This window comes from Corvus cornix, chromosome 1A (assembly GCF_000738735.6).
Source record: "Corvus cornix cornix isolate S_Up_H32 chromosome 1A, ASM73873v5, whole genome shotgun sequence".
Lineage (NCBI taxonomy): Eukaryota > Metazoa > Chordata > Aves > Passeriformes > Corvidae > Corvus > Corvus cornix.
This window is the reverse complement of record NC_047057.1, coordinates 60,788,727-60,811,942: the sequence shown is the minus strand read 5'-3', so window position 1 is coordinate 60,811,942 and position 23,216 is coordinate 60,788,727. Positions and strand designations below refer to the sequence as shown.

General features: G+C 44.8%; 2 protein-coding genes across 2 annotated transcripts in view; one reads left to right on the top strand and one right to left on the bottom strand.

The window, feature by feature from the left end:
• Positions 1 to 17,057, top strand: part of IRAG2 (inositol 1,4,5-triphosphate receptor associated 2) — a 32,661-nt gene extending 15,604 nt beyond the window's left edge. The window contains exons 15-35 of the mRNA XM_039571430.1: positions 609 to 670; positions 1,619 to 1,684; positions 2,482 to 2,590; positions 3,754 to 3,901; positions 4,687 to 4,768; positions 8,246 to 8,292; positions 8,376 to 8,440; positions 8,540 to 8,656; positions 10,106 to 10,188; positions 10,313 to 10,385; positions 11,139 to 11,193; positions 11,279 to 11,306; positions 11,850 to 11,990; positions 12,392 to 12,526; positions 13,250 to 13,397; positions 14,282 to 14,325; positions 14,946 to 15,023; positions 15,132 to 15,196; positions 15,635 to 15,736; positions 15,875 to 15,979; positions 16,379 to 17,057. Coding sequence (XP_039427364.1) covers positions 609 to 670; positions 1,619 to 1,684; positions 2,482 to 2,590; positions 3,754 to 3,901; positions 4,687 to 4,768; positions 8,246 to 8,292; positions 8,376 to 8,440; positions 8,540 to 8,656; positions 10,106 to 10,188; positions 10,313 to 10,385; positions 11,139 to 11,193; positions 11,279 to 11,306; positions 11,850 to 11,990; positions 12,392 to 12,526; positions 13,250 to 13,397; positions 14,282 to 14,325; positions 14,946 to 15,023; positions 15,132 to 15,196; positions 15,635 to 15,736; positions 15,875 to 15,979; positions 16,379 to 16,622 — 1,997 coding nt within the window. The 3' untranslated portion in view covers positions 16,623 to 17,057. The remainder of the gene's footprint in view (positions 1 to 608; positions 671 to 1,618; positions 1,685 to 2,481; positions 2,591 to 3,753; positions 3,902 to 4,686; positions 4,769 to 8,245; positions 8,293 to 8,375; positions 8,441 to 8,539; positions 8,657 to 10,105; positions 10,189 to 10,312; positions 10,386 to 11,138; positions 11,194 to 11,278; positions 11,307 to 11,849; positions 11,991 to 12,391; positions 12,527 to 13,249; positions 13,398 to 14,281; positions 14,326 to 14,945; positions 15,024 to 15,131; positions 15,197 to 15,634; positions 15,737 to 15,874; positions 15,980 to 16,378) is intronic.
• On the bottom strand, positions 16,999 to 20,912 carry LOC104696144 (dynein intermediate chain CFAP94, axonemal-like). Its single transcript, XM_010410295.4, is given in 7 exon segments — positions 16,999 to 17,344; positions 17,933 to 18,046; positions 18,221 to 18,388; positions 18,964 to 19,097; positions 19,100 to 19,177; positions 19,435 to 19,579; positions 20,301 to 20,912. Coding segments are annotated over 7 exon segments (1,191 nt in total). The 5' UTR covers positions 20,577 to 20,912; the 3' UTR covers positions 16,999 to 17,068.
• Between the last annotated feature and the right edge of the window lie 2,304 nt (positions 20,913 to 23,216).

Below are 23,216 nucleotides of genomic sequence, written 5' to 3'. Positions count from 1 at the left end.
AGACCTTGGCTTTAAATGACTCCAGTTAATTTGCAGAAATCTCTTTCTGTAGATAAATAAACTGGGAGAAGTGTAGAAAAGTTGCAAAGTGTTATGATGAACAGAGCTGACAAACAAGGCTAGCACTGAAGGAAAGAATAAAAATGCTTTATATTGGTTCCTGCAGAAAGCCAGACAGGTCTGGTGCCCCTTCTGACTGAAGGGCTGGGCTGTGGTCTCCTCCCCACCTACACACTCCAATCCTCTACTTCCTCTCACCTGCATGGTAAGAGGGGAAAATGCTTCTAAATATAAAGCCCATGGGCTTTAAAATGCCTGTACAGGATGTCAGCTTGAAAGGCCAAATACTTCTCTTCCCCTAAGCCGTAAGTGAGGGATCTGTTTCCACAGGGAACTGTGGCATCCTAACACTAATGATGGGGGGAAGCATTGCCTGTGATTTGCAGGGGAAGAAGTCCAGTGTTTTCTCTTTCCTGTGAAAAACTGTTGCAGGCTTAACCAGACTAAGGCAAACTGCAATGAATTTTGATAACGAGTAGTTAGAGATGCTGTAACATCGTTATCAAGTTGTAAGGAACCCTGTTAGACTTGTAAATGTCTCTTCATAGTAACTGCTAATGCACTGAGATGGGAACTGCTGCAGAGGCGGCTCTGTGAATTGCTGTGCCAGGTATGGTGCCCTTTGCTGGGAGCAGGAAAGATGGGCTTGCACAGGAGGGGCTCTGGTGGAAGGACAACCCAGCTGAGACCAGCTGCAAACAATTTGGCAGCACCTGGTATCTTCTTTTCTAACACGTACATAAGCTGCGTGTACAAATCTGCACATTATTTTCCTTATTCAGCCTTCTGGGAAAAATGTTGTCAGGACTCTACAGGTGTGGTGTTGGTCTTCACTGTGAGCAATTCTTTGGTGACCGTATCAAAAGCAGCTGAGGGAAACCTTCCCTCATGCATTGGTGGGATTTTTGTCCCACAACCAGCCCTCACTTCTGCAGGCTGGCTTGACAACAAATGTTTAAAATCCCATAATGTAAGATTTTTTTTCAGTACCCAGGAATAGACAATGAAAGAGTTATTAACTTTGTGGCCCTCTATGGAGAAATACGTTGGAAATTACATAACTCCGGAGTGCTTTGCTTTGAATAAAATTATTTGCTTCAACTTTGGGAGGGGGTGGAGGGGGAGACATTGTGGAAAGACTTTTTTCCCAACTGACTCTAGTAAGGAATGCTATAGCTCAGGATCTGAGAACTCTGGAGTCAACACAGAACAGCAAGGTATTTATAACAGCAAACAGAAGATCCCGAAATGTTCCCTAGGCTGTGACAGGGGCATCAGAGGAGCAGAGTCAAAACTGGGCCAGCTGCACGCGAATAAAACTTATATTTGTGAGTTAGGGTCTGCAGAATTAAAGGCTGAAAGTCACAAGGGGAAACAACTGCAGAGTTTTGCAGTTGCAGTTTTGCAACTGGTAGCTGCAAGTTGTTCCATTTGAAAGATAAAGTTGCATTTTGCTCAGGCTTGGTGGCAGTGCTCCTTCTCATTTTTTCATCTTTGGTGTTTTTTTTTTTTTCTTTCTCTTACCTGCCTGCCTTAAACTCTCTCTCTATTGCAACAGTGCTGTGCAGAGTTAGAATCTGACTACGCTCTGCTGTCCACATCAGCTGAACACGTAAAAGGGAAGGTAAGTGTTCTTCCTGTGACCGCTGCTGAGCCTGTTAAAATGGGATGCTGGGTTAATTTGGGGTTTTTTTTCTTCATCACCTCAGGGAAATAAATAACTTTCCTCGTGAGAAACTTTGCCGAGTTAAACATTCACTAAAAATAAATTTGAGATCAATATCTGTGTGTATGTGCATGCAGGTGTTTACATGCATACAAAAGCATATTCCAAACCCTATTGCAATGCCAGGTTCCCATTGCCTCTGAAGCACAACACAGCTGTGTGGCAAGTTGCTTTTTGAGAAGGGTCAGAGGCTGAAGATAGCAATTCTTCCAATTTCTTTTCCATTTTTCATTGTTTAAGCAATGCTAGGTCAAATACAGCTATGCACATGTTGCTTCAGAAGTTTTCCCAGATGCCTTCTTCAGATGACACCTCTTGGCTTGGCTGAAATAGTGTGTTTTGGATTTTTTTTTTTTTCTTTTTACCCCCTTCACAGGGTTTCAGTGGCTTCTTTGGTTCTCCCGTTGTGCTCATCTTTCCTGGTTTTGTAGTATTTATTTCCAGACCTAGCTTGAACCAACACTTTTGTTGCAAGTGTAAAGTTTAAGTATCCTATCTCTTCCTGTAGCTGTTCTGCCCATTACAGATACATCTTCTGTGGCTTTGTTGTCTAGAAACGCAGAAGAACTTGTATTTGTGTAACTGTTGGTGTTACTTTATGCAGATGCCTGTGTGTGGGGGGAGTTGGTGGCATTAATGTATTCAGTGTGGTGGAACAGCAGCAGTTCTCTTTCTTTTTTTTTTTTTCCAATTAGCAGCTCCATTGCTCCAAACAACCGTGGAGTGAAGGACCCACCTGGTACTCTGACTTTCCCTGGGCACTGCCCTCACGTGTTTCACACTGGCACAGCTCCCCTCTGCTAGGTAAGACTTGGTAGTGTTGGACATTTCTGTCTTTCAGCTGAAATATAGAAAGAGTCGACAGAACAGTCTAAATAGTGCTGAATGTGCTGGTAGAGTGTGGAAAATCTGTTGTGGGCTTTAACCTATTTCTGCGTGTAATCCAGGAATCTGAACCATGATTACAGTGCTTGCAGTGAAAGGCCTGAAAAGGTGGCTGTCTGTCAACCTGACAGACAGTTCCCAAAACCTTAAGACTATTGGTATAAATCATACATCCAAGTATATTCCTGACAGGATGCTTGTCAGTCTGGATCTAGAGGGCATGGGTTATGTTCTTCCCATTCCCTCTGACTGGCACACCTTGAGGTGTCCTGCTCCTTGGCTGCTGAGCTGAGGGCAGCCTGGTTTAACAACCTGAACAGTAAGAGAGCTACTGAGAATAAAATCATAGACAGAATGGTTTGGGTTGGAAGGGACCTTAAAGATCAGCTAATTCCATCCCCCTGCCATGGGCAGGGACACCTTCCACTATCCCAGCTTGCTCAGAGCCCCATTCAACCTGGCCTTGGACACTGCCAGGGATGGGGCAGCCACAGCTTCTCTGGGCACCCTGTGCCAGTGTCCATTCAGCCTTCTCTTCTCCAGGCTGAACTGCCCCACCTTTCACAGCAGATTGTATTTGCTACTGTTTCCTGCATTCCTGACTTGTTTGAACTTCCCTGCAGTTCTCAAGCCTTGCAAGGATTGAAAGCAGCCACTGACAGCTGTGCACTGCAGGGCTGCAGGGTGCTGCACTTGGGGTTTCACACACAAGCATTTCTCCCAGCAGTGAGCTGGTACCACACAAAGGCTCTTCTCACACAGACTATAAATGTTCAAGTGTAATTCCAGGCCATAGTGATGGGAATGGAAGTAGATCTTGTTTTGCTGTATGTACTCCTTATCAGAGCAGTCTGCTACTCTGAAAGTGCTGTTTCAGTTTGTCAAACTCTCCATCTACAAAACAAGTGGAAGCCACACAACCAAACCCCTTCTTAGCAAGATGGAAGTTGCCTTATTATAAATCTTTGCTTGGTTGGTCTGCTTGATTATTTTAGAGTTAAAATTTTAGCTGAAAAATTGACTTGTAACTAAATCAAACTTTGCCAAGGACTACCTCTCTTCACGCTTGTCCTTCTTAACAGATGCTCTGACCTTGGAGATCTCCTGCCCAAATAACCCTCCTGGGCACGGCTGGGACCAGCCTTGCAGGCAGAGCTCTGGCAGCTGCATCTTGGACAGGTGTGATGCAGGACAAGTGTCCACCTCAGATGTGACATCAGGAGAATGCAGGTAAGGTGGCAGAATAACCTCTTTGGGGTGAAGGGGGGAAGAGTCCACAAGGTCTAGCAGATTCCATGTGCTGAGTTCAGCTGCAGGAGCCTCCCTTAGAGGGAATACTGGACACCTGGTGATCAGCTCATGGTAAACCAGGGCAACACTTTGCTTCTATTCACAAATACCAAAACTCTTTAATGGAGCTGCTGTAACCAGCCAAATATAGTGATGGTGTTTCTATTTCATGCTGGAGAACTGAGATGTGATTTAGGTATTCTTGTCTATTTTTCATGTTTAACTCACAATTGACATTCCCATTAGATGCCAAAATCCTATTGGCTTTGAGGAGTCACTTTTTTTTTTTTTGCAGAGCTTAGAGCAGGAATTCTGAGGTCTTTGCCTATCAAGCTGCCTCCTTAGATCTTTAAAATAGAGACTGAACTGCCTGAGATTATGAAAGCTGTAGTGAATTGCAGTGAATATTTTAAAAGATAAGGATGTTCCTGAAGGTGCAGAAGCAGGCAGTCTGCAGCAAGAGACTACTCAGCAGCTCTCAAAGCTTTTGACACTGGTTTTCTGTAGAATTGTGCAGTGTGGAGGAGGTTGGGAAAAGGACTGGTGGTGGTTCTTGCTGCTCGGGGGAGGAGGGATTGATGTTGGTGATGAATTTGTCTTTCCCTGAGAGACCAGCTGACTGACTACACAGAGAGTGGTGACTTCAGTTGTTATGTGCTTAAGGAAAATGGGCACTCTATCTCTCTGTTGTTTGGGCAATATGCAAATAAAGCCTGTGTTGCCAGGTGGAAAATATGCTCTGCTGATGACTACACTGATGCAGACCTTCCTGTTTCCATTACAATGATGGACTCTTCACTTGCTGAGGTGAGTGCTGGCTCTGATGCCCGAGATGTGGTTTTGAACAGGCTCAAGCAGTTCATGCCTTGCTCAGACCCAGGTCCAGATGGCTCAGCTATAAATCAGCACTGCTCCACGGTGGATGGAGCTGGCATCAGTCAGCAGGGTGCTGTGGGGGGTGTTCCCTTCTGTTTAGGCATGTTTCTGCAATACCTTGGTTATAAATCTAAATGTCTCAATGTTCACGTGCAACTGGGTCATGCTTTTAGCTGTGGAGTGTTTTAAATGTGGTTTCAAGGCTGGAGACAGTGCTGGTTCTGCAGTGACAGTTGGTTCTGCCAGGGAAGAACTGAGTGTTTTCGCTCTTTTTCTCCACCTGCAAGAAGCCACAGAATGCTTTAGCTCGGAGTACTGCCTTTCTTTACACTTTCTCCCACGGGCACCATGTAACAGCTGAAAAATGCCATCTTTGCTGTATGGGAGCTTTCCTTCAGCTGATGTACTCAGCTATGCCTTCACTGCTGCCCTGAATCCTGCATCTACTGCTTGAGCTTCAGTTTTCTTGTGGCAACAGCAAGAGAAACTGCAGCTCAGCACACCTAAGCTGTGCCTCAATCCTCACTATTGAAATCTACACCTCAGCTCCACCACACAGGGCTTCTAATGGGCTTTACAAACTCCAGTATTAGTGGGGATGGTGGAAGAATATTGGTCAGTGGTTTCTGTGAACCTGGAAATAACCTTTGGGACTAAAGAGCAGCCAACCTCAGGGTGATCCTGGCTGGTGTGTGGTACCTGTGAGTGCAGCAGTGGTCTGGTTGTAGTGGTAAATCAAAGCAGAAAATGCAGTGAGGGTAGAAAGTAAGAGTGCTGGGGACTCTCTGTGGTTTCAGCACACTGGGGTAGAGCAGGTGAAGAACTCCCAGCTTGTGCTGCTACTACTGATCAAAGAGGATCATCTCAAGGGTTCTTACTTTACCAGGTCCTTCTGGAAAGTCACGTCTGTGCAAAGGTGTGTGAAACACCTGTGCTTTGTTGCTCTGGAGCTTTCTATAATTCCAGCTGGGCTCAGAAAAGTAATTTTCTATTCTTATCATTTTTTAGTATAAGCTTTGCACACGAATGTTCTGAAGGGGGAAAATGAAAATGTTAGTTTGCCCCGGAGAAAAGGCAAAGGGACTGTGTCCGGTATTTGTTCTAAACACTGGCATGCAGGAGAATTCGTATATCCTTGCTCAGTAGAAAAAGTCCCTCTAGTTTTCTTTGGAGCTTTATTTCACTGCAATTGCAGATGTAGTTGAGCAGATCAGCATGTAAGTAACTCAAATTATTTGTGTCAAATCATTGTCACCATAGAAGTTTAGGGGCTACTTAATAAAGGAGAACTTGCAAGACCCAAGTGAAGCTTGGGGGTTTTGTTCTTGTTTTGACTTATAAATGTGGAAGCCATACCCCAGTCTGAGAGCCAGATGAGAGGTCTTCCAAATGTTAGTAATTGTTTCAGATGAGTTGTACCAGACCGTGGCCAGAATTCGTGTGCTGTGATAGAGAACCCTTGGATTATTATGCTGCTCAGAGGGATGCAAGTGGGGGAAGTGATCGGGGATGGACCACAGGATCTTCTTTGGCCATTCTTCCTCATAAAAGGACTGTGCTATTCTCTAAAATCCTGGGCAAACAGATTTTACTGTGAGGGTGCTGAGGCCCTGGCACAGGTTGCCCAGAGAAGCTGTGGCTGCCCCATTCCTGGCAGTGTCCAAGGCCAGGTTGGATGGGACTTGGAGCAACCTGGGATAGTGGAAGGTGTCCCTGCCCCTGGCAGGGGGTTGGCACTTTGATCTTTAAGGTCCCTTCCAACCCAAACCATTGTATAATTCTATTTTATTAAGAAATCTAGAATGTGGTGTTTCTCTTTTATTGGGTTGGGGATTTTTTTCCCTTTAAGTGGAATCCATGGGAGTGTACAATCCTGGTACTCAGCTTGGGGTTTTAAAAACTGAATTCAGGGTTTGCCTTCATTGCAGACAGAAACCACTGACCATGTGCCCACCTGGGCAGGGACAGATCATGTAGCGAAATATATAATTTCAGTGAGTTCTAGATGATGCAAGGGCTTCTCTGTTTACTTGGGTGCTGTGTGTTAGTTTTAAAAGCCCTTTAGATTTCTTTTCTTTCCAGCATGGTGTTATTCTCCCTCCCCAATACTCCTGCAGACCCAATGGCCTAACAAGGCAAATGCAGTGCTGCACTTCCTCAATCTTATGAGAGAATTCAAATAATAATAATAAAAATAGCCTGAATTTGCATTAGAGGAAACATCCACCTGACTGGGGCAGGGCTATGCAAGAGCAGCCCAGCTCTGATGGGGCAGGGAGGAGGGAAAAGGCACTTACTGATGCTGGGAGAAGTTAGTCACTCTTAAGAATGACCAGGGCCCTTGGACAGCTCCTGCTCTCATTTGCTGGGTTTCCTGTGTCCTCTGAGGGCATTTGAGGGGGGAAGAAAGATACCAGAATGCAGGCAATCACTTGCTGATGTGGTTTTTCTGTTGTTTCTCCACACGTACTTCAATAGCGCTCTTGGGTGCTTGATGTGTAGTGAGCTGTCCGGCCTTGTTCCTCCTCTTCTTGGAGAGACGATTGGGTTTGGGGTGGTTTTGTTTTCTATTCAGCACTTCTCTTCAACAGTGGGTGTAATTCAGCAAAAGTCATTACCAGCTTAACCCTTTAAACCTCAGTTCCCCCCTGTATTTTTACCCATAAAGAGAGACCAACCTAACAACTGAATGAGTGAGCTGCAGCTTTCCAGGATGAAATGAGGAAGAGGGATAGTGCACATATAGCACTTCCCTTGACATTAAAAGCCTCAAGAGGATATTGGTTTTGTCTGTGATGTGATAAGACTCGGGTCCAAAACCGCACTGTGGTAGCTCAAGAAACATGAGCAAAACTGCCAGCTTCTAATTGCTTTGCTCCTCTGCTGTTTGCACACCATGGAGGCCTGAGGCCTCTGAAGAGGCTGGGTAATTGTTATATGTAATATTTTAAAACTGGATCCCTTGAAAGGCAGTCACTAAGACGTACAACGCAGCACGCAAGTTTTCTGTGTTCTGAACCATCTGCTTGCTCATTGATGTGACTATTAACACTTTTATTTACCTAATGAATCTGATCCCTACATCCAAGTGGAGCTCTGTGCACCTCACTTGTAGGGTTTGAGGTCCAGACTTTGCAAGTGGATCTTTCCTAACACACAGAGTTAAGATGGAACAGTGGTGCTGCAGTAACTCATTTGTTGGTCATTGAAAATGTCTGTTAGGAGCAAACCATGGAGTCAGGAACCAAACACATCTGAGTATGACATTCCTGAGATGGCTTCAGACTAGTGGGTGAATCTCTGCACTTACCAGCTAGTTCTTCACTGCTGGAATAGTTTTTGACATACAAGTTTTATACTGGCGCTTATCACTCTGATACTAACTCTTCTCTCTCTCTCTTTGTGAAGATTGACTGTGGGGAGTCAACACTACCAGCCACTCTGATCCCATCCAGGTCAGGTCTTGTGCAAGATTTAAAAGCCTTTATCAAGATCTGTATCACGTGGATGAGTATCTGAAAGGGTTTTGTTTTGGCAGTGATCACTTAACGTCAGCCCGAGAAGCTCTTGCATCCTCAGTGGAAAGCACAGCGCCGGCACCGAGTGAGTCCTTAACTTGGGGCACTGAAAGTCCTGGATGTGCCCAAGTCTGTGTGTTTACTGAGCAATAAAAACTGTGTCTTCTGCTGTCTGATGTTGCAGGCTGCTTTGTTATGGAGGAAAGATCACCCAAGGGTTTACATGAGAGAGGGGAAGATGTGCCAACTTCTGCAGCAACGGAGACAAACAGCGATAAGGACACAGCTGCTCCTGTGTCAGGTACAGTGGCTGCTGCACTGCCTGGCACTCACCCACTGAGGAAATGGTTTGCTTCCAGCACATCTTTGAAGTGAGGAAGCTGAGTAAGAGCAACAACTTGAGAATTTCTATTTTTGAAAGTATTTTCACTCACCAGTGCTCTCAAGCCTCCCTGAAGCTGAGTAGGAATAAAGTTTTTTACCCACCTTACAGACAGCACTGCAGACAGGGAGCATGAAAGAACTTGGTGAGATCTTGGGGCTTGCTCAGCTGGCAAAACCCTGAGTGGGTACAAAATCCTAGACAATTCTGACAAGAGAAAAAAAAAATGTTTTTATGGGTTTAAAATGTTATTTAGTTCAGCAGTGCCACTAAACACTTTCCTCTCTTTTAAGGCTGTTGCACAAGAAGCTGGGATGGTTCAAGAGGAGAGATGAGGGGAGAGGCATTTGTGTATGGTTCTGTCTTTTGCGAGAGCCATTAACACCCACCAGATTCTTACCAGATCTGATGGTTTTCTTCCACTGAAAAACCATAAAACCAAACCAAAACGGAGTGTGTGTACACACTGTATTTAAGCTGGCTTTGTAAAGCTGATCTGAATAAGCAGCACAGAATAGCTGTGCATGCTTGTTTGTAATTTTTTTTTAATCTTTACCTCAATATAAGACTATAGTTTCTTGTTTGGTTTTGTTTCTTTCCTCAGTACTATCTTCCTGAAATCTAATTATGTCCCTTCATTTAAAAGCATTTTCTTTCTACTGATTTCCCTCTACTGTTAACTTTCATATGTGGTCCAGGTGCATTTGGCAAAGAGAAAACAGAGATGCAGAACAGATCAAAAAGAGCCCCAAGAGCTTTACAGTCTGAGAATCCAGTTGCTTGTTGCACATATCTGAAAAGAAAGTGTTTCTAGTATTAGAGCTGATAAATCTCCCCTTGCAGGCTTCAAACCTGAAGCTGGAGTTTTGGTTGGCTTTTGTTTTCTTTTTTGTTTTTCCCTGTGCCATTTCTTTGTCTCACACCTGTGTGTGACTGCATAAACAGACGAGAAAACAAAATATTCCAGATCTTCTTAAAGGTATAAATATTAATTATAAGCTGCCTCTTTAAACAGAAAACATAACAACAACAAAAAAACCTTCATGCTGGTAGCAAGATAAGAAAATTTATTCATCCGAGGGAATATTACTGCAACTCGTGCAACTTCAGCTACAGGAAGTACATGATATTCTCAGCTGTAGACATATAACACTTCTTACTGGGATTTTTTCCAATCATAGTTATCATCACACTTCTTCCTATGTGTATTTGTAGTGTTCTTTGCTGCTGCCTCTCTTTCTTGGTGGTCTTTCCTGGCATTTGGTGCAGTTTTTCAGCCCTGTTGGCCCATGGCTAAAACAGTGCGTGTTGGAAGATTGGTGTGTCTTTTTAATTGTTACATTTGTGTTTGGGAATGTTTCTCCACAGGACCAAGTCAGATCAAGAAGGAATCCTGCCTGGTGATGGAAGAACACAAGCCCGTGTTTCAAAATATTTTGAAGCAAGACCTGGTAAGAGTCCTGGTGACAGTGAAAAGCCAAACTGGGTTGGCTGAGCATTGACAAAGGAGGGGACAGGCCCTTCCAGGGATGGTGTGGCTGCTTTCTCGCTGTAACTGCTCTGATGTGCCTTTAGGAGGTGGACCAGGGAAAGAAAAATAATAAAGAGCGGAGTGAGGAAGCACCAGCTGTGGTTCCCAGCAGGAAAGGTAAGAAGGTTTTGCTGAACAAATTAACATTACTGGAGTAATGAGCCTTGGTCAGCTGAGTTCAGAGCTATGTAGGAAGATGCAGAGAGCTGCCTGTCCCACACCAAACATGACCGGGGCTTTTTTGTTTTAAGGCTTAGTAGCTGCAATTGGAGGTGAAAATGAAGAGCAGGACAGTGGTGTCATGAAAATCTGCTCCTCTGATTTCTGCAGACACTCATCTAACCAGCTCTATGTTCCTCTAGACAGGAGGAAAATTCTTAGCTGCAGAGGAGTTTGAGATATTTGAAACAGTTCTGGCACTCCTGCTCTCCCCAGAGATTTGTAAAAGAAGCATCTCTGTGTGCTATAGATGATATAGAAAGGCAGGATTTTGTTTCTCCTTAGACATCTCCACTTTTCAAATCACCTCCTCTTTTCCCTTTGGAGCTCACTAAAAGCTAATGAAGGTAGTAAGTCCTACCTACATAACATCCTGAAGCCAAAACCTGCAATTAACCATTTCTGTGCTAGTAAGATGCCAGCTGAAGTCCCCTGAACAACTGACTTTTTGGGTTTTGTACAAGTGGCAGTGCTGTGGTGTCTTGCAATGAGCAGAACCTGAGGCACATGAGTTGTTTCCAGTGGCAAGAGCTCAACACTGGAAATCTTGAACAGGGGCTTCTGTGGAAGCTTAAAAGACTCTCACAGATTGGTTTGGAGAGGCTGTTTTTTCACATTGGTCTGAAAACCTTTTTTTTGGTCTCTTCTCAGGGAGTTCACCCACTGCAGGTGGCATTAAAGGAGATAAAACCAAGCAAAATGAGCCGTAAGTGTTTTGACTTTCAGTGATCACCTGCAGGTACGAATTTAAAGCCACAGTCTGCTCCATGGTTCTTTTTCTTCTCCTACAGTGACTCCCCAAATGAGAAGGAAGTGGAGGTAAGCTGCTTGTACCCTGAAGTGTCTCGGACAACAGATCTTGTAGCTAAACCCTGATTAATATCTCCTCCTGTGTAAAAGAATGTTCCAGATTAAACTGGATGTATTTCTGTAGGTTAACTTGTGAAATCTTTCTTTCTAAGCCTAATGAAAATTTTTGCAAGAGATGGGATGGAGAAAGGTGGAAATCTGTAAAACTGAACAAAGACTTGTCACTACTGTGACATTTGTTTGCAAGCTTCAAGGAGCATAGCTGTGACCTCCTCCCAGGCAGAATATGCTGATTTAAGACAGTTTTGTCAAAAGGCACAGATGGCACAGTGTGCTGCCAGGATGTCACCTCTTCTGGCTGCAGAACATTCCCCCCATCACTACAGATGGGAAGATCTTCTTTGAGGAAGTGGGTCATGTTCACTTACTCTTCTGCATCTCCCCTAAACTTTGTTCCTAGGGTATAGCCCCAAATGTCATGTCAGTGTCCAAATCTACTTAAACTTCTGCATCATTTGGATTACCCAGAAATCTTTTCCTCTCCCACAACAGGCTGAATTTCTGAGGCTGTCTTTAGGTTTTAAGTGTGACTTGTTTACCTTGGACAAGAGAGTGAAGCTCGAAGAGAGGTCTCGAGACTTGGCTGAAGAAAATTTGAAAAAGGAGATCACAAATGCTGTGAAGATGTTAGAGGTCAGTATTGGTCAGGGCTGGTAGGGTGGATGGGATAAGTAGATGTGAGTGTCTCTCTTGAAACAGCTCTTTAAAGGGGGTGTGTGTGCATGGGATACATGACCAGCAAATCTGAATGAAGTTCGGGAGCAATGCAGTTGAAATATGAGAGATTGAGGGATAACCTTGATCCAAGTACATTCCCTGCTCAGGCAGCAGGGAATTTTTCTCTTGCACAAACATTTGACCCCTGCTTCAGCTGATTTAATGCTCCAGACTCTGCCCACTGGAGCTCTCTATCCCAGTTACACTGATTGAGGATGTTGATGTGGGCCTGAACACAACTCCTCAGTGCCTTCAGCTCAACCCTTCATTCTCTGTTAGTAACTCACACCAGTTTTCTTACCACTGTGTGCTCTTAGGCATTAGCTCCTTTGTGTGAAGAAGATAACCAAGCACAGGAGATCATTAAGAAGCTGCAGAAAAGCCTGCAGTTCCTTAGCCAATATGCAGCCCGAGTCGCCAGCAGAGCAGAGATGTTGGGAGCTATTAATCAGGTAACAATTTCCATCTAAAAGTACTTTGTACAAAACTAAAATCTTCCAGATGTAAAGGGATAGCCACATCTTGCTTTCTGGGCTTCTGATTCCAGGATTGGATTTGGGAATCTGATGTAGGTAGTGTACTCTTCTCACTCTGTGTTATTATAAGGAATCCCAGGCACTGAGAGCAGCTATGCTGCACTAGAATTGTGCAAAAACCCACGGCAGAAATAAGGTTCTGGTTGAAAAAAACAAAAGATTTGGCAAGTGGGATGTACAAAATAGCAAGCAGTGGGTAACAATTGCCTTGATGCTGCAAAAGTTGTTCTGTGCCTTATGGAAAGGGCAGTAATCAGCTAAATCTATGGAAAATTACAAAGCCCTGCTCAAATGTTAGGTGTAGTTGTGTATAATACCCCAGAGCAGCATGAAAATGTGACTTGGTAATACCAGCAAATGCATGGTGGCAGCTGAGACTGTAGATCAGAGGAGATGAGGATGATGACAAGTTGTAAGGGCTTGGAAAACTGAAGACTAATTTATTTATTTTACAACAAGAGTGATCCCTGGAGAAAAGAAAAATGTATTGGGTTGTGGGTTGTAGTGAAGCTTTGAAAGGGAGGACAGAAGTGAGAGGCTCTTGTACCATGGTGATACCAGAGGAGAGCAGATGATTGAGGGGGAAATCTCCAAACATGAGGCAGTTCCTGAGAGCTGCTCCTTTCCCTGCTCCCTCAGGAGAGCCGGGTGAGCAAGGCCGTGGAGGTGATGATCCAGCACGTGGAGAACCTGAAGCGCATGTATGCCAAAGAACATGCGGAGCTCGAGGAGCTCAAGCAGGTCCTGCTCCAGAACGAGAGGTCCTTCAGCTCCCTTGGAGACAGAGGTAATCAGGAAAAGCCTCTTTTTCTCCTTGCTAGCACCTGCCAGCCAGGCCCTTACAGCTGCAGAATAATTATATAATCCCTCCACATCTTAGGTGGTGGGATTATATGGTTGTTTTATCCCCTCTTCTAAAAATGGGGGGAAATTGTAATTTATTAACAGTATTAAAAGCAGCTCTCTGAAATTGAACTTGTACCTAAACTGTCAGGGATCTGAGGGGGGGCGGGGGAACCATAGCAAGTACACAGGAATGTTCTGGCTCTCAGAAAAGTGCACGGCATGTGTTGGTGATAATCTTATTCCTTGTGAGCAGTAAATTTGGGTTCTTGTTTGTGCTGGAGTATTCACAGTAGCTATTTCTAGGTAGCTGAGCTTTGGCTGCTCTCTACAGATGCACCCTGCCCTTTTCAAAATGGGAATTACAAACCCCTCAAGTGCAGGGAGTGTCTATTTCCCCCTCTAAGCAGCCAGGTTTGCAGACAATGCTGTGCACTTGTGGTTTTGCCAGAGAAGTATTAAATTCTTCTGAAAAATAGGAGGTCGTGTCCTGTAAAAACCAAAAAGGAAGTCTTGCACACCAGTAAAATCCTTGCAGGAGCCTTTTGAATCATAGTCCTGACTGTGAAAGTCTTGTAACAGGACATTGCCTCAATAATAGAATACATTTGATGATAGTGACAGAAGTAGATGCTTGCAGAGGATGGGTAATGTGTGAATGCTATGAATGTCAGGAAGCTTTTCACTGAGGTCTCATTTCTGCTTTCTGAAAGTGCTCTTTGCTTAAACACTGCAGAAAGTCAGACCTTAAGCTGCAAATTAAACTCACTGCGCTCCTGTAAGCAGCAAACTCCTCCTGTAATGCTCTGATGTTTGATATCTTTGCAGATGAATCTACGAATAAAAAACTACCAAGTCCTTTTAACTTTAAGGTAATGGCCCTTATATGAAATTTCAAAATTTTTTAAAGTGTGTGTGTGTTTTTCTTTGCTTTGTCATGTGCTGGTGCTCTGCTGCATGCTTGATGTGGTGCTTTTCTGTCACAAATATGGGCTGATGTAATCAAACATGAAGGTTTACTTTTCAGTCACCCCACTAACTTTCTAAGTGGTCCCCCTTAGAAGATGAAGCTGAAATGGTCGAGCTCTCACTCACTGGTTAAGAAAAACTGTTCATGTGGGATTCTCTTGGGGTTAAAGGAGGGCTTAGCACAGAAATATGAGAAAAATAGATGGGAGTAGTTCAAACTGAGTGTAGGAATTCCTGTGAGCAAGATTAGGGGAATTTAGAGACATTCAATTTTGGTATTTTGCTGGAAGCTGTGTGCAGCCAGCTTCACTCAGGTGGGCAGAAAGCACTTGGTGTAGAAAGATGCTGCTTTCAAAATATTATTTCATCTGCACTTGAGATTGGATTCTTTGTGTGTCATCTCAAGCTAAGCATCAACATCTTTTTTTAATATAGCTTGTGTAAAACAGATGGTACTTTGTGTGGTCAGTGGGTAACCCAGTTGTGCCCTGCTAAGAGCCAGTAATGCCTCTTATTTGTATAGCCCTCGTCAGCCCTGCGGAGAGTTAGCATTGCAACAGTGCCCAGGAGTGCTGGGAATGCAGGGATTGGGGTGCCACTGGTAAGTAGGGGCTGCTGGAGGGATGCTGAGGTGCTTCACCTCCCCAAAACTAGCTGGGATGAAGCATCAGAATGGCAGTGCAGTAAATGTGGCAAATTTCTCCTCCAGGCCCAGTTCCACGAGCCTGATGGAGATGAACGGACTGACAGATTCAGCAGGAGATCAAGCAGTTGGTAAAGTCACCTGAGCTTGTCTTTGAACAGGGGGAAATATTTTTCAACTCTAACTGTGCCTGTATTAAGCAGTTGATGGAGCATCTTGAGGTATAATGATGTTTAGGCTACACCTTTCACATTAGTTTTATGTGCTATAATAGGTAAATGAGGCTCATGAGCTCTCCTATTTTATTTATTGAGCATTGAGAGCTTAAAAAAAAAAATCCCCTCAACTTTCTTGCTTTAGAACTAGAATGTGAAATCTAAGTATGTGCCATTGATGAATCTGTAGTTTTGTTTGGGGTTGTTTTTTTTTTAATACTCCTAATTTCAAGCAATTAAATTTGGAAGTTATTTGTCTGAGCTCAACCAAATGAGTAGGCTGCTGCTAAATTTCTCATTTCCTGCTCTCTATCTGCTGGGGAAATTTAAACAAACTATTTTAATATATGGCAGGGGCAGACTAGGGGTGAAGCAGAATGAGAAGCGTCCTTCGCTGCAGAGGTTCCTCAGCACCTATTCCTGGGCGGAGTATGAAGAGGAGCATTTTGAAACCAAGTAAGTTCAGCAGCAGCCTCCTCCCAGATGTGCTGCTTTGTTTTTTAAGGAGCTTTTAATTCACCACCTGGTCAGGGCTCTAAAGCCAAGCTGTAGTGAATTTGGCAAAGCTTTGGAACTGTTGATTGTTGTTCACAGAAATGAGCAGTCAGAACTGCCTGCTGAAGTACAGGAACAACCAACCAGGAAGGAAAGTGTCTCTGAAAAAGGAAAATACCCATCCAAATGGACCTTGGAGTCAGTGTAAGTGTTTTTCACAAGTTAAAGCCGTGTTTGGTAGGTGCATGGGGGAAGAGGGTTCAGACTAAAGGCCAGGACTTTCAGTGCTTTCTACAAGCAAGATTTCTTGCTGCTCTTGCAAGGCAGCTTTTGTGAATCCTCTTCAGAAGCAGTGTGAGGTACAGGGAGCGGGGGTGGACTGCTGAGCTGGGTCAGCTTATCAAGGATTTGCTTCCTTGACCATGTCTTAAAGCCAGAACCGAAGCTCCCCCTGCACAGCTCCCAGAACAGTAACAACCTGTCACTTGTGAGGATGTTTGTTTGTGGGATCTCGTTTGTTTTAAGGCTTTTTGGGGTGGGGTGGGAAGAGCTGCACATTTTGAAGAAACACTGAAGGGTTCTGTGCTTTCCTGTCCTGCCCAGGTACAATTTGGTGTCAGCGTGGGCATCCCACTTCAAGGCTTCCTTTTCCAACGCGAACAAAACCCTCTGGGTGTCCGTGTCCATCCTGGTCCTGCTGGCTGCTCTCACGAGCTTCCTCACGGGGCTGTCCCTGCAGAGACCGGCAGATGCAGCCCCCGTAGGCACCGGGGACTCCTGGACGTCGCTGCAGCAGCTGCTGTGGCCCTACACGGGACTGCAACACAACGGCCCTCCCCCGGTATAACCCCGGCTCCCCCGCTGGAGCTGCGCTGCCGCCGCTGCAGGACAGGAGCTGAAGCTGAGATTTAGTTAAGGTTACACGTTTCGATTCGTTTTGCTGGGTTGGGGGTAGTTTTTGGGGGGGAGATGAACTTTTTTTCTTTAAAGCATGACTTGAAATGAAAAAAATATATATATTTTTTTCCCCATTCTGACAAAAGTCATCTTTAAAAGTAGCTAAAAGGGCCTCAGTTCTGTTGAGGTTTACAACAGAACAGCAGTTTTGAACATAGCTAACAATAAACACGTCTAAGTGGTCTAGCCACAAGAGAATAAAGAATTTATTTTGCTTGAACAAAGATAAAATGTTTGCATTTTAGAACCTGTTTCAATTATTTGAATAGAAAAGGATGAAATGTAACTTTATTGAAAGCTTTTGATAATAAAGTTTTAAAGGAAAGCATACAGTATCTAAGAGAATGCTAAAACTCTGGTAGCAAGGAGCAGCTGATACACAGAATCAATAAACAGGCTGCCAGCTCTTTCCACTTTATCCATGGCTTCCTTGCTGGCAAGATCCTTGAGCATATGGTAGAGTGTGGAGTGAAATTCAGACTCTTCTTCCAGCTCTTCTGAAAAAGCTTCACTGGTTTCAGTGAGCTTGAGGGTTTGTACTTTCTCACCATTAAACATATAAAGAGACCAGTGGTTGTCTTTGGCAGAATCTGCTTTCAGATGCTCACTTACCTAGGGCAGGAGACAATGCACTGTGAGGTGAAGCCTGTGCCATTGACAGAGCACAAATTGTAATATTTGTGGCACATGCATTGAACCTGAGAGTGAGAAAGCTGCTCCAGCTTTCAGCAGCGTGGTGTTACCTATCTCCAGCCACACCTGGGAGTGTTTGGCTGGCTGGGAGAAGTTTTTAACCGTGTGTTTAAGTTCACAGCTGGAGACAAATCAGCTCTGAGGCTGCTTAGTCCCTCCTTTGCAGTAGGGAGCAAAAGAAACCCTACAGACAGGAAGAGATTTCCAGCTGTTCTCTAAAAAGCTGGCAGAGCAGATTGCTGACTTCCAAGGGGCCTCTGAAGAGCATGAAGCTCTGTCACCCCAGCTCTGGCTAAAGCCTCCCTTGGTGACTTATCAGTTCCATTTCCTGCCACCTTTGCAAGTGTCTCTGTTGCTGAGACTTGTGTCCCCTGAGAGCTGTCTCAAGTGCAGTCTGTGACACTGAACTGAGGCAGGGGCTGAAGCCAACATGGCTGAGTTAATTGTTTCTAACTGGGGAGGGGTCAGTGCTGGTCTGCTCTGGAGGTTTGGTCTGACTCCACAAACCTTGAACATGACTTGCCCTGGCCCTGCTTCTCCATTCCACTTGCTGTGAGCAAAAGCAAAAGCAGCTGCAAGCAGAGCCATCTCTTCATAGGCCTTCCCTTCTGCCAGGGCAGCCTGCAGAGCAGAAGGACAAGTTAGACAAAGTAGATCTCACTCTCTTTCCCTGGGTTACAGCAATGCTTTACTCAGTCCCCCGGCTCAGCTGGCAGCACAGCAGGCCCCAGTGCAGGAAAGGGTGACCTGAGTGAAAAACGGGGAAAAGCCAACAGGAAACTCTCTGGCACTCACCTTCCTGGGCACAGGGACATACTTGTGAGAGTGCTCTGCTGGGAAAATGTTCACTCCAGCTCTTTTCAAAGCTTCTCTGAGGGCAAAAGGACTCATCCATTGTCCTGTGATGGGGGAAAGCACCTCCTCCTCTTCCACCACTACTGAAGACAACATACACTGATTATCCTGTTGTACAAAGCAGTGAAAGCAACTTACTGGTCATGAAAGCCATTTTCTGCTTTAGGCTTCAAATACCTACATCATGTCACCTACATCATCTGCTACTCTGGGCTTTGACCTTTCATTTACAGATCCTGAAGGAGCCAGCTTTGTGTAGGAATTCAGAAATGACACTAGTGTACTGATTTATACAGCAGTGAGCACATGGATAATCATGTGTAGCTTGAACTTTTAGAAGAAACAAGGAGCATTAGTAGCAGGGTGCTAGGAATGCTTTAATGTCTCTTATTAAAATTGGGAGGGGAGAGGAACAATTTTCAAGTCTAACAGGTGGAACAGGCTTGAATGCAGCAAGGCACCACCAACAGCTAAACACTGACTGGAACTTTTCAGAGCAAATGCACAGATGCTGTCTCATAGGAAATAACTGAAATTAAATAACCAGTACAGTGCTTGGAAAGGAAAAGACAGAGATTCAAACTGCTCTTGTGGAAGTATCTCAAATTCCTAATCAGGGACACTGTAATAATTATGGGAGGTTTTAATTGCAAATGGCTGATAAAAAAAAATATTTACAGTACCTTAATTTGTATCTGAATGGTTGCAAAGACTGCAGTGACTGTGAAGAGCCCTTCATCCACACCAGTAGGCTGCAATTCCCAGGCCTGATAGGGCAGGTTCAGGTGAGCATCCTGGAGAAGGGCTACTGTATAAAGGCACCCATCCCAAAGGTGATGCTCCTTTCCTGTGCTTCATAGGTTATGTTGCTGATGCCATCAGTTCTCCACTGCTGGCCTGGACAAAAAGGATGCAAAAATACAAAGAGGCATGTGGAAGGCTTCTGGCAGTAATGCAGAAGTAAAATAAAACCAAAAAAGTAATAATAATAAAAAACAAATAAAAATCCCCAAATCAATTAACATTGAAGTCCCCCAGTTACTTCTGGGCTCCAAACTGGCCCTTATCTTTACAGCTGCATTGTGACAATAGTCCAACTGAGGCATAAATTCCACTATTGAATTTATTTTAAATTTGATGTCCTGAGTTCATACCTGCAGGATCCCATTGGGCTACCACGGGCGCTTCAAAATAAATCACAGTGTCAGGGAGCCTGAGGGTTATCTGTACTGCTGCCTGTGTGCCATCTTCAGCCTCTCCTGGGGAATATGGATACACCTCCAATCCAACATCCAGCAACTTTGGAAAGAGAGAGAAAAGGACAGATAAGGGGTTTATCAGAAAATACAGGTGTTTTTCTTTGAGCTCATCCAACCACTGCAAAGTTTTTTAGTACACCATTTAAAAGGGTTTGCTAATATTGCACATTTCCAACTACAGCTTTGAAGGCAGTAGAAGAGCAGCTACCACGGGGCCTTGGAACCCTTCCTGTGCTGCTGAAGGCCACCCTCAAGGCAGTGCCACACAGTGGGCACAGCCATTTTTCCACAGATCCACAGCCTCAGAAAACCAGGAGCACCTGGGAGGCAAAAGAGGTGTAATTCCCCTCTGGCTGCAGAGTGTCAGAGGGAAGGAGAGGCCACAGGTGGCTGGGAATGAAGAGCTCATCCCTCCTGGCCTGCCCACAGTCCTGCTTGCTGAGTGTGGCTGGGAATTTTGCTCATTAAAGGTTTCCAGCTCCACAGTGCCAGCTGTGGGGTAGGTCAGCACTGCAGAGGACACCAGAGCACAGGGACTGCAGTCCTCAGCCACCCTGAAGAGCCTGGAGCTGGACCGGCGGGGATTTTTGTTACCACTCTGCTTTCACCTTTCCCAGAGGAAAAAGGGACGATTTGCAAACCTTGCCTCGCTCCTTTGCTGCTCAGGACGTCGTGTCCAGTGCAGGTGACAGCGGTGACAAACCTCAGGAGCAGCTCCTCGGGCTGCCAGGGCGTGAGGGGCCGATCCCCTCCTCACTCACCTCCACCATGCTCCAGTCCCTGACGTCCTGGGCCTGAGGTGGCAGCTGCAGAGCATCGGTGTGGTACACACCCCCCACGGGCACCAGCTGCTGCGGATCAACAACTTCTGCTGCCTCTTCTCTGCCGCCCGGCTCCTCCTGCAGCACTGCGCCCTCTTCTAAAAAATGCACCAGACAGCAGCAGTTCACCTGGGGCTCAATCCCAGCCACATTTCCCACCTCTCGATTTTCACTGCGTGCTGGAGCGCTTCCCACCGTGCAGCATTTCAGCCCCATCTACTGGTGTTCTTTGTAATCACTGACACGTGGGGAAAGGCAGAGAGCTGGGCAACGAAAAGCACTTCTTGATGCGGTGCTGAGCTTTTGCGTTTGTAGCCAGTTCCAAATGCTTTCTACAGGAGTAAGGATTTACTGACACAATGAGTCCCATCACTACCCACAGAAGAATTTCATAAGCACAATAATACAGGAGATTCTGGACAGATTTAGCAAGATTGTATTGATATGAAAAGAAATAAGGCAAGTAAAATAGTAGATCAAAATAAATAAAAATAAAGCACCAAAAGATTATGGGCTGAAGGTGAAAGACGTATGATAATTATGAGGAGCAAGAAGGGTTGAACATGAAACACAATTTTCAGATAACAAAGATAATTATGCATAGATAAAAAAGAATTATGTATATACCACATAAAGGTTTAATTGCTTGGAAAATGTTAGTAAAAGGCAGAAACACCGTGGACATAAATGGCCATAAGTATTTTCTTTTAAAAAACAAAACCAGCAAAAAAAACCCCACCTAAAATGTCACATGGGATGGTACAGGGGGAGAGAAGTTACTGTGACAGGAATCCAGAAAAAAGTGTTCAATACTGTAAAAACAACTACTGTAATTGTTATGAAATTTGCTTTGAGACAATGACACCACATCAAAAATGACAACTCTGAAAGGCTGTGGAGCTAAATCATGCCAACAGTTTGCAGTTGTTTTATTTAAGTCAGTACTACAAGAAAACTCACTCCTATTAAACCAAAGGACAACACCACACCACTGGAGAAATTTGTAACTCATGTGGGACACACAAAGAGTTTTATTTCCTACAATTAGGCCCTCTTTTAACAAGGTGTAAGAGCAGGGATCTCACTTTAAGCACTATTTAGGCAATACTCAGTAACACCCCACACTACACCAATGCCTACCACAATATGCATTTGAATTATCATTTTCTGAGGAAGTAAAGCTCCCCAGAGCCTGGCAGCTTCATAAAGATTGTGTGTCTCACCCATAAAGATAGGTATAACAACACACATATCTACAGAAACGTGATAAACACGTACATAAAAATAAATAATAAATAAATAAAAATAACTGTGGGGACAAACTCCATTTTCCTATCTGTCCTGGTATCTCCCCACATTTAACAACCGTTAACAGAAATGTCAACAAAACTCAAATGTTATCAAAACATCCCTATATTTGTAAACTTCGCTCCATTCACATGGAGACATTGCAGTGTTTCCATAGATCACAGAATGGCCTGGGCTGGAAGGGACCTTCAAGTCCTGTTCCGGTGTCACAGGCTGGCGGCCGCCCCACGGCACGGGGCAGCGGGTCCCGCTCGGGCTCCGCTCCGCTCCTGCGCTCGGGGCACTGCCAGGGGCTGTCTCATCCCTTCCCTACGGCGCCGCTGCTACCCCTGGGAGGCTGGAGCGCCGGGATACCAACCTGCGCTCACGGACCCATCCAGCGGTGCGATGGGAGCACCAGGGAAAGACCAGGAGAGGCAGAAAGAGGGAGTGGGAGCAGAGGGGACACAGGAAGAGAAGGAAGAACGGGGTGCAGGATGGAGATAAAAAGAAACAACCTGGGAGGGACAGCACGACAGAGAGGGATTAAAAAAGCATAGGGACAGGGAACGGGACAGAAGGATCCAGTGAGAAACGATGGAACAGAGAGCAGGACAGAGCAACAGAGAATAAAAAGCAACACGGGTGAGGCATGGAGAAGGACAGATAAAGACAGAGTGGTAATCACACAGGAAGGACAGAGGGACACAAAGAGGGAAACAAGGACAGAGAGAGGAAATGACCACGGCAGGTGGGTGTGGGGGGAAGATGGGCAAGGCACAGCAGAGGAATGGAGAAAGAGAGGGACGGGCAGCAGGACAGAGGGTTATAAAGAGAAGAGTGCAGTGAGGGAGAGGGACTGAGCAGATCCAGACAGGTACAGGCAAAAGGACAGTGAGAGGGACAAAGAAATACAGTCACGGTGCAGGGCAAAGGAACAAGGAGAGGAAGAAAGAAGGAAAGATAAAGATGCAGGCCTCTCCACCTGTGAAACATACCTTGGTGATTCCTGTACATCATGGCCATCCTGAGTAACCCAGCTTCACATGACAGCATTTCTCTTTTTTTTTTTTTTTTTTTTTTTTGAGAGAGAGATTCAGAAAGAAAATTTACTCTGCACCATTCAAGTAAATCCATGTGATCTGGAGACAAAAGATGGATCTTTTCTTCTGTAGAAACTGACACACACCCATAACTCTGATAACACACATACATTCTAAATATGCCCCACAAGGAAATGCAGTTTTGCCTGCTTTTAGTTTGTTTGTTTGTTTGTTTTAAAAGAAAAATTAGCTGCAATTAAAGACTAAAATGAAGTAAGATCCAAGGAGGCTCTCTTTTGAAAGAGCACAGCAGGAGAAGCACTGGACACACTCAGTGACAACTCTTCCCTGCCCCCCTGCATCTTCCTGCATCCAGCTGTACATTGAGCCTGGACCAAGTTCATTGGCAGAAAAAGAGAAGGTGGAACTTCATACAAGATCCTGCAGAAAGACTCTTCTGTCATTTCGTCACCCAGCAGAAATACAAAGTGCTGGATGTTCCTATGGAAAGTGCAGTGTTTTGCCA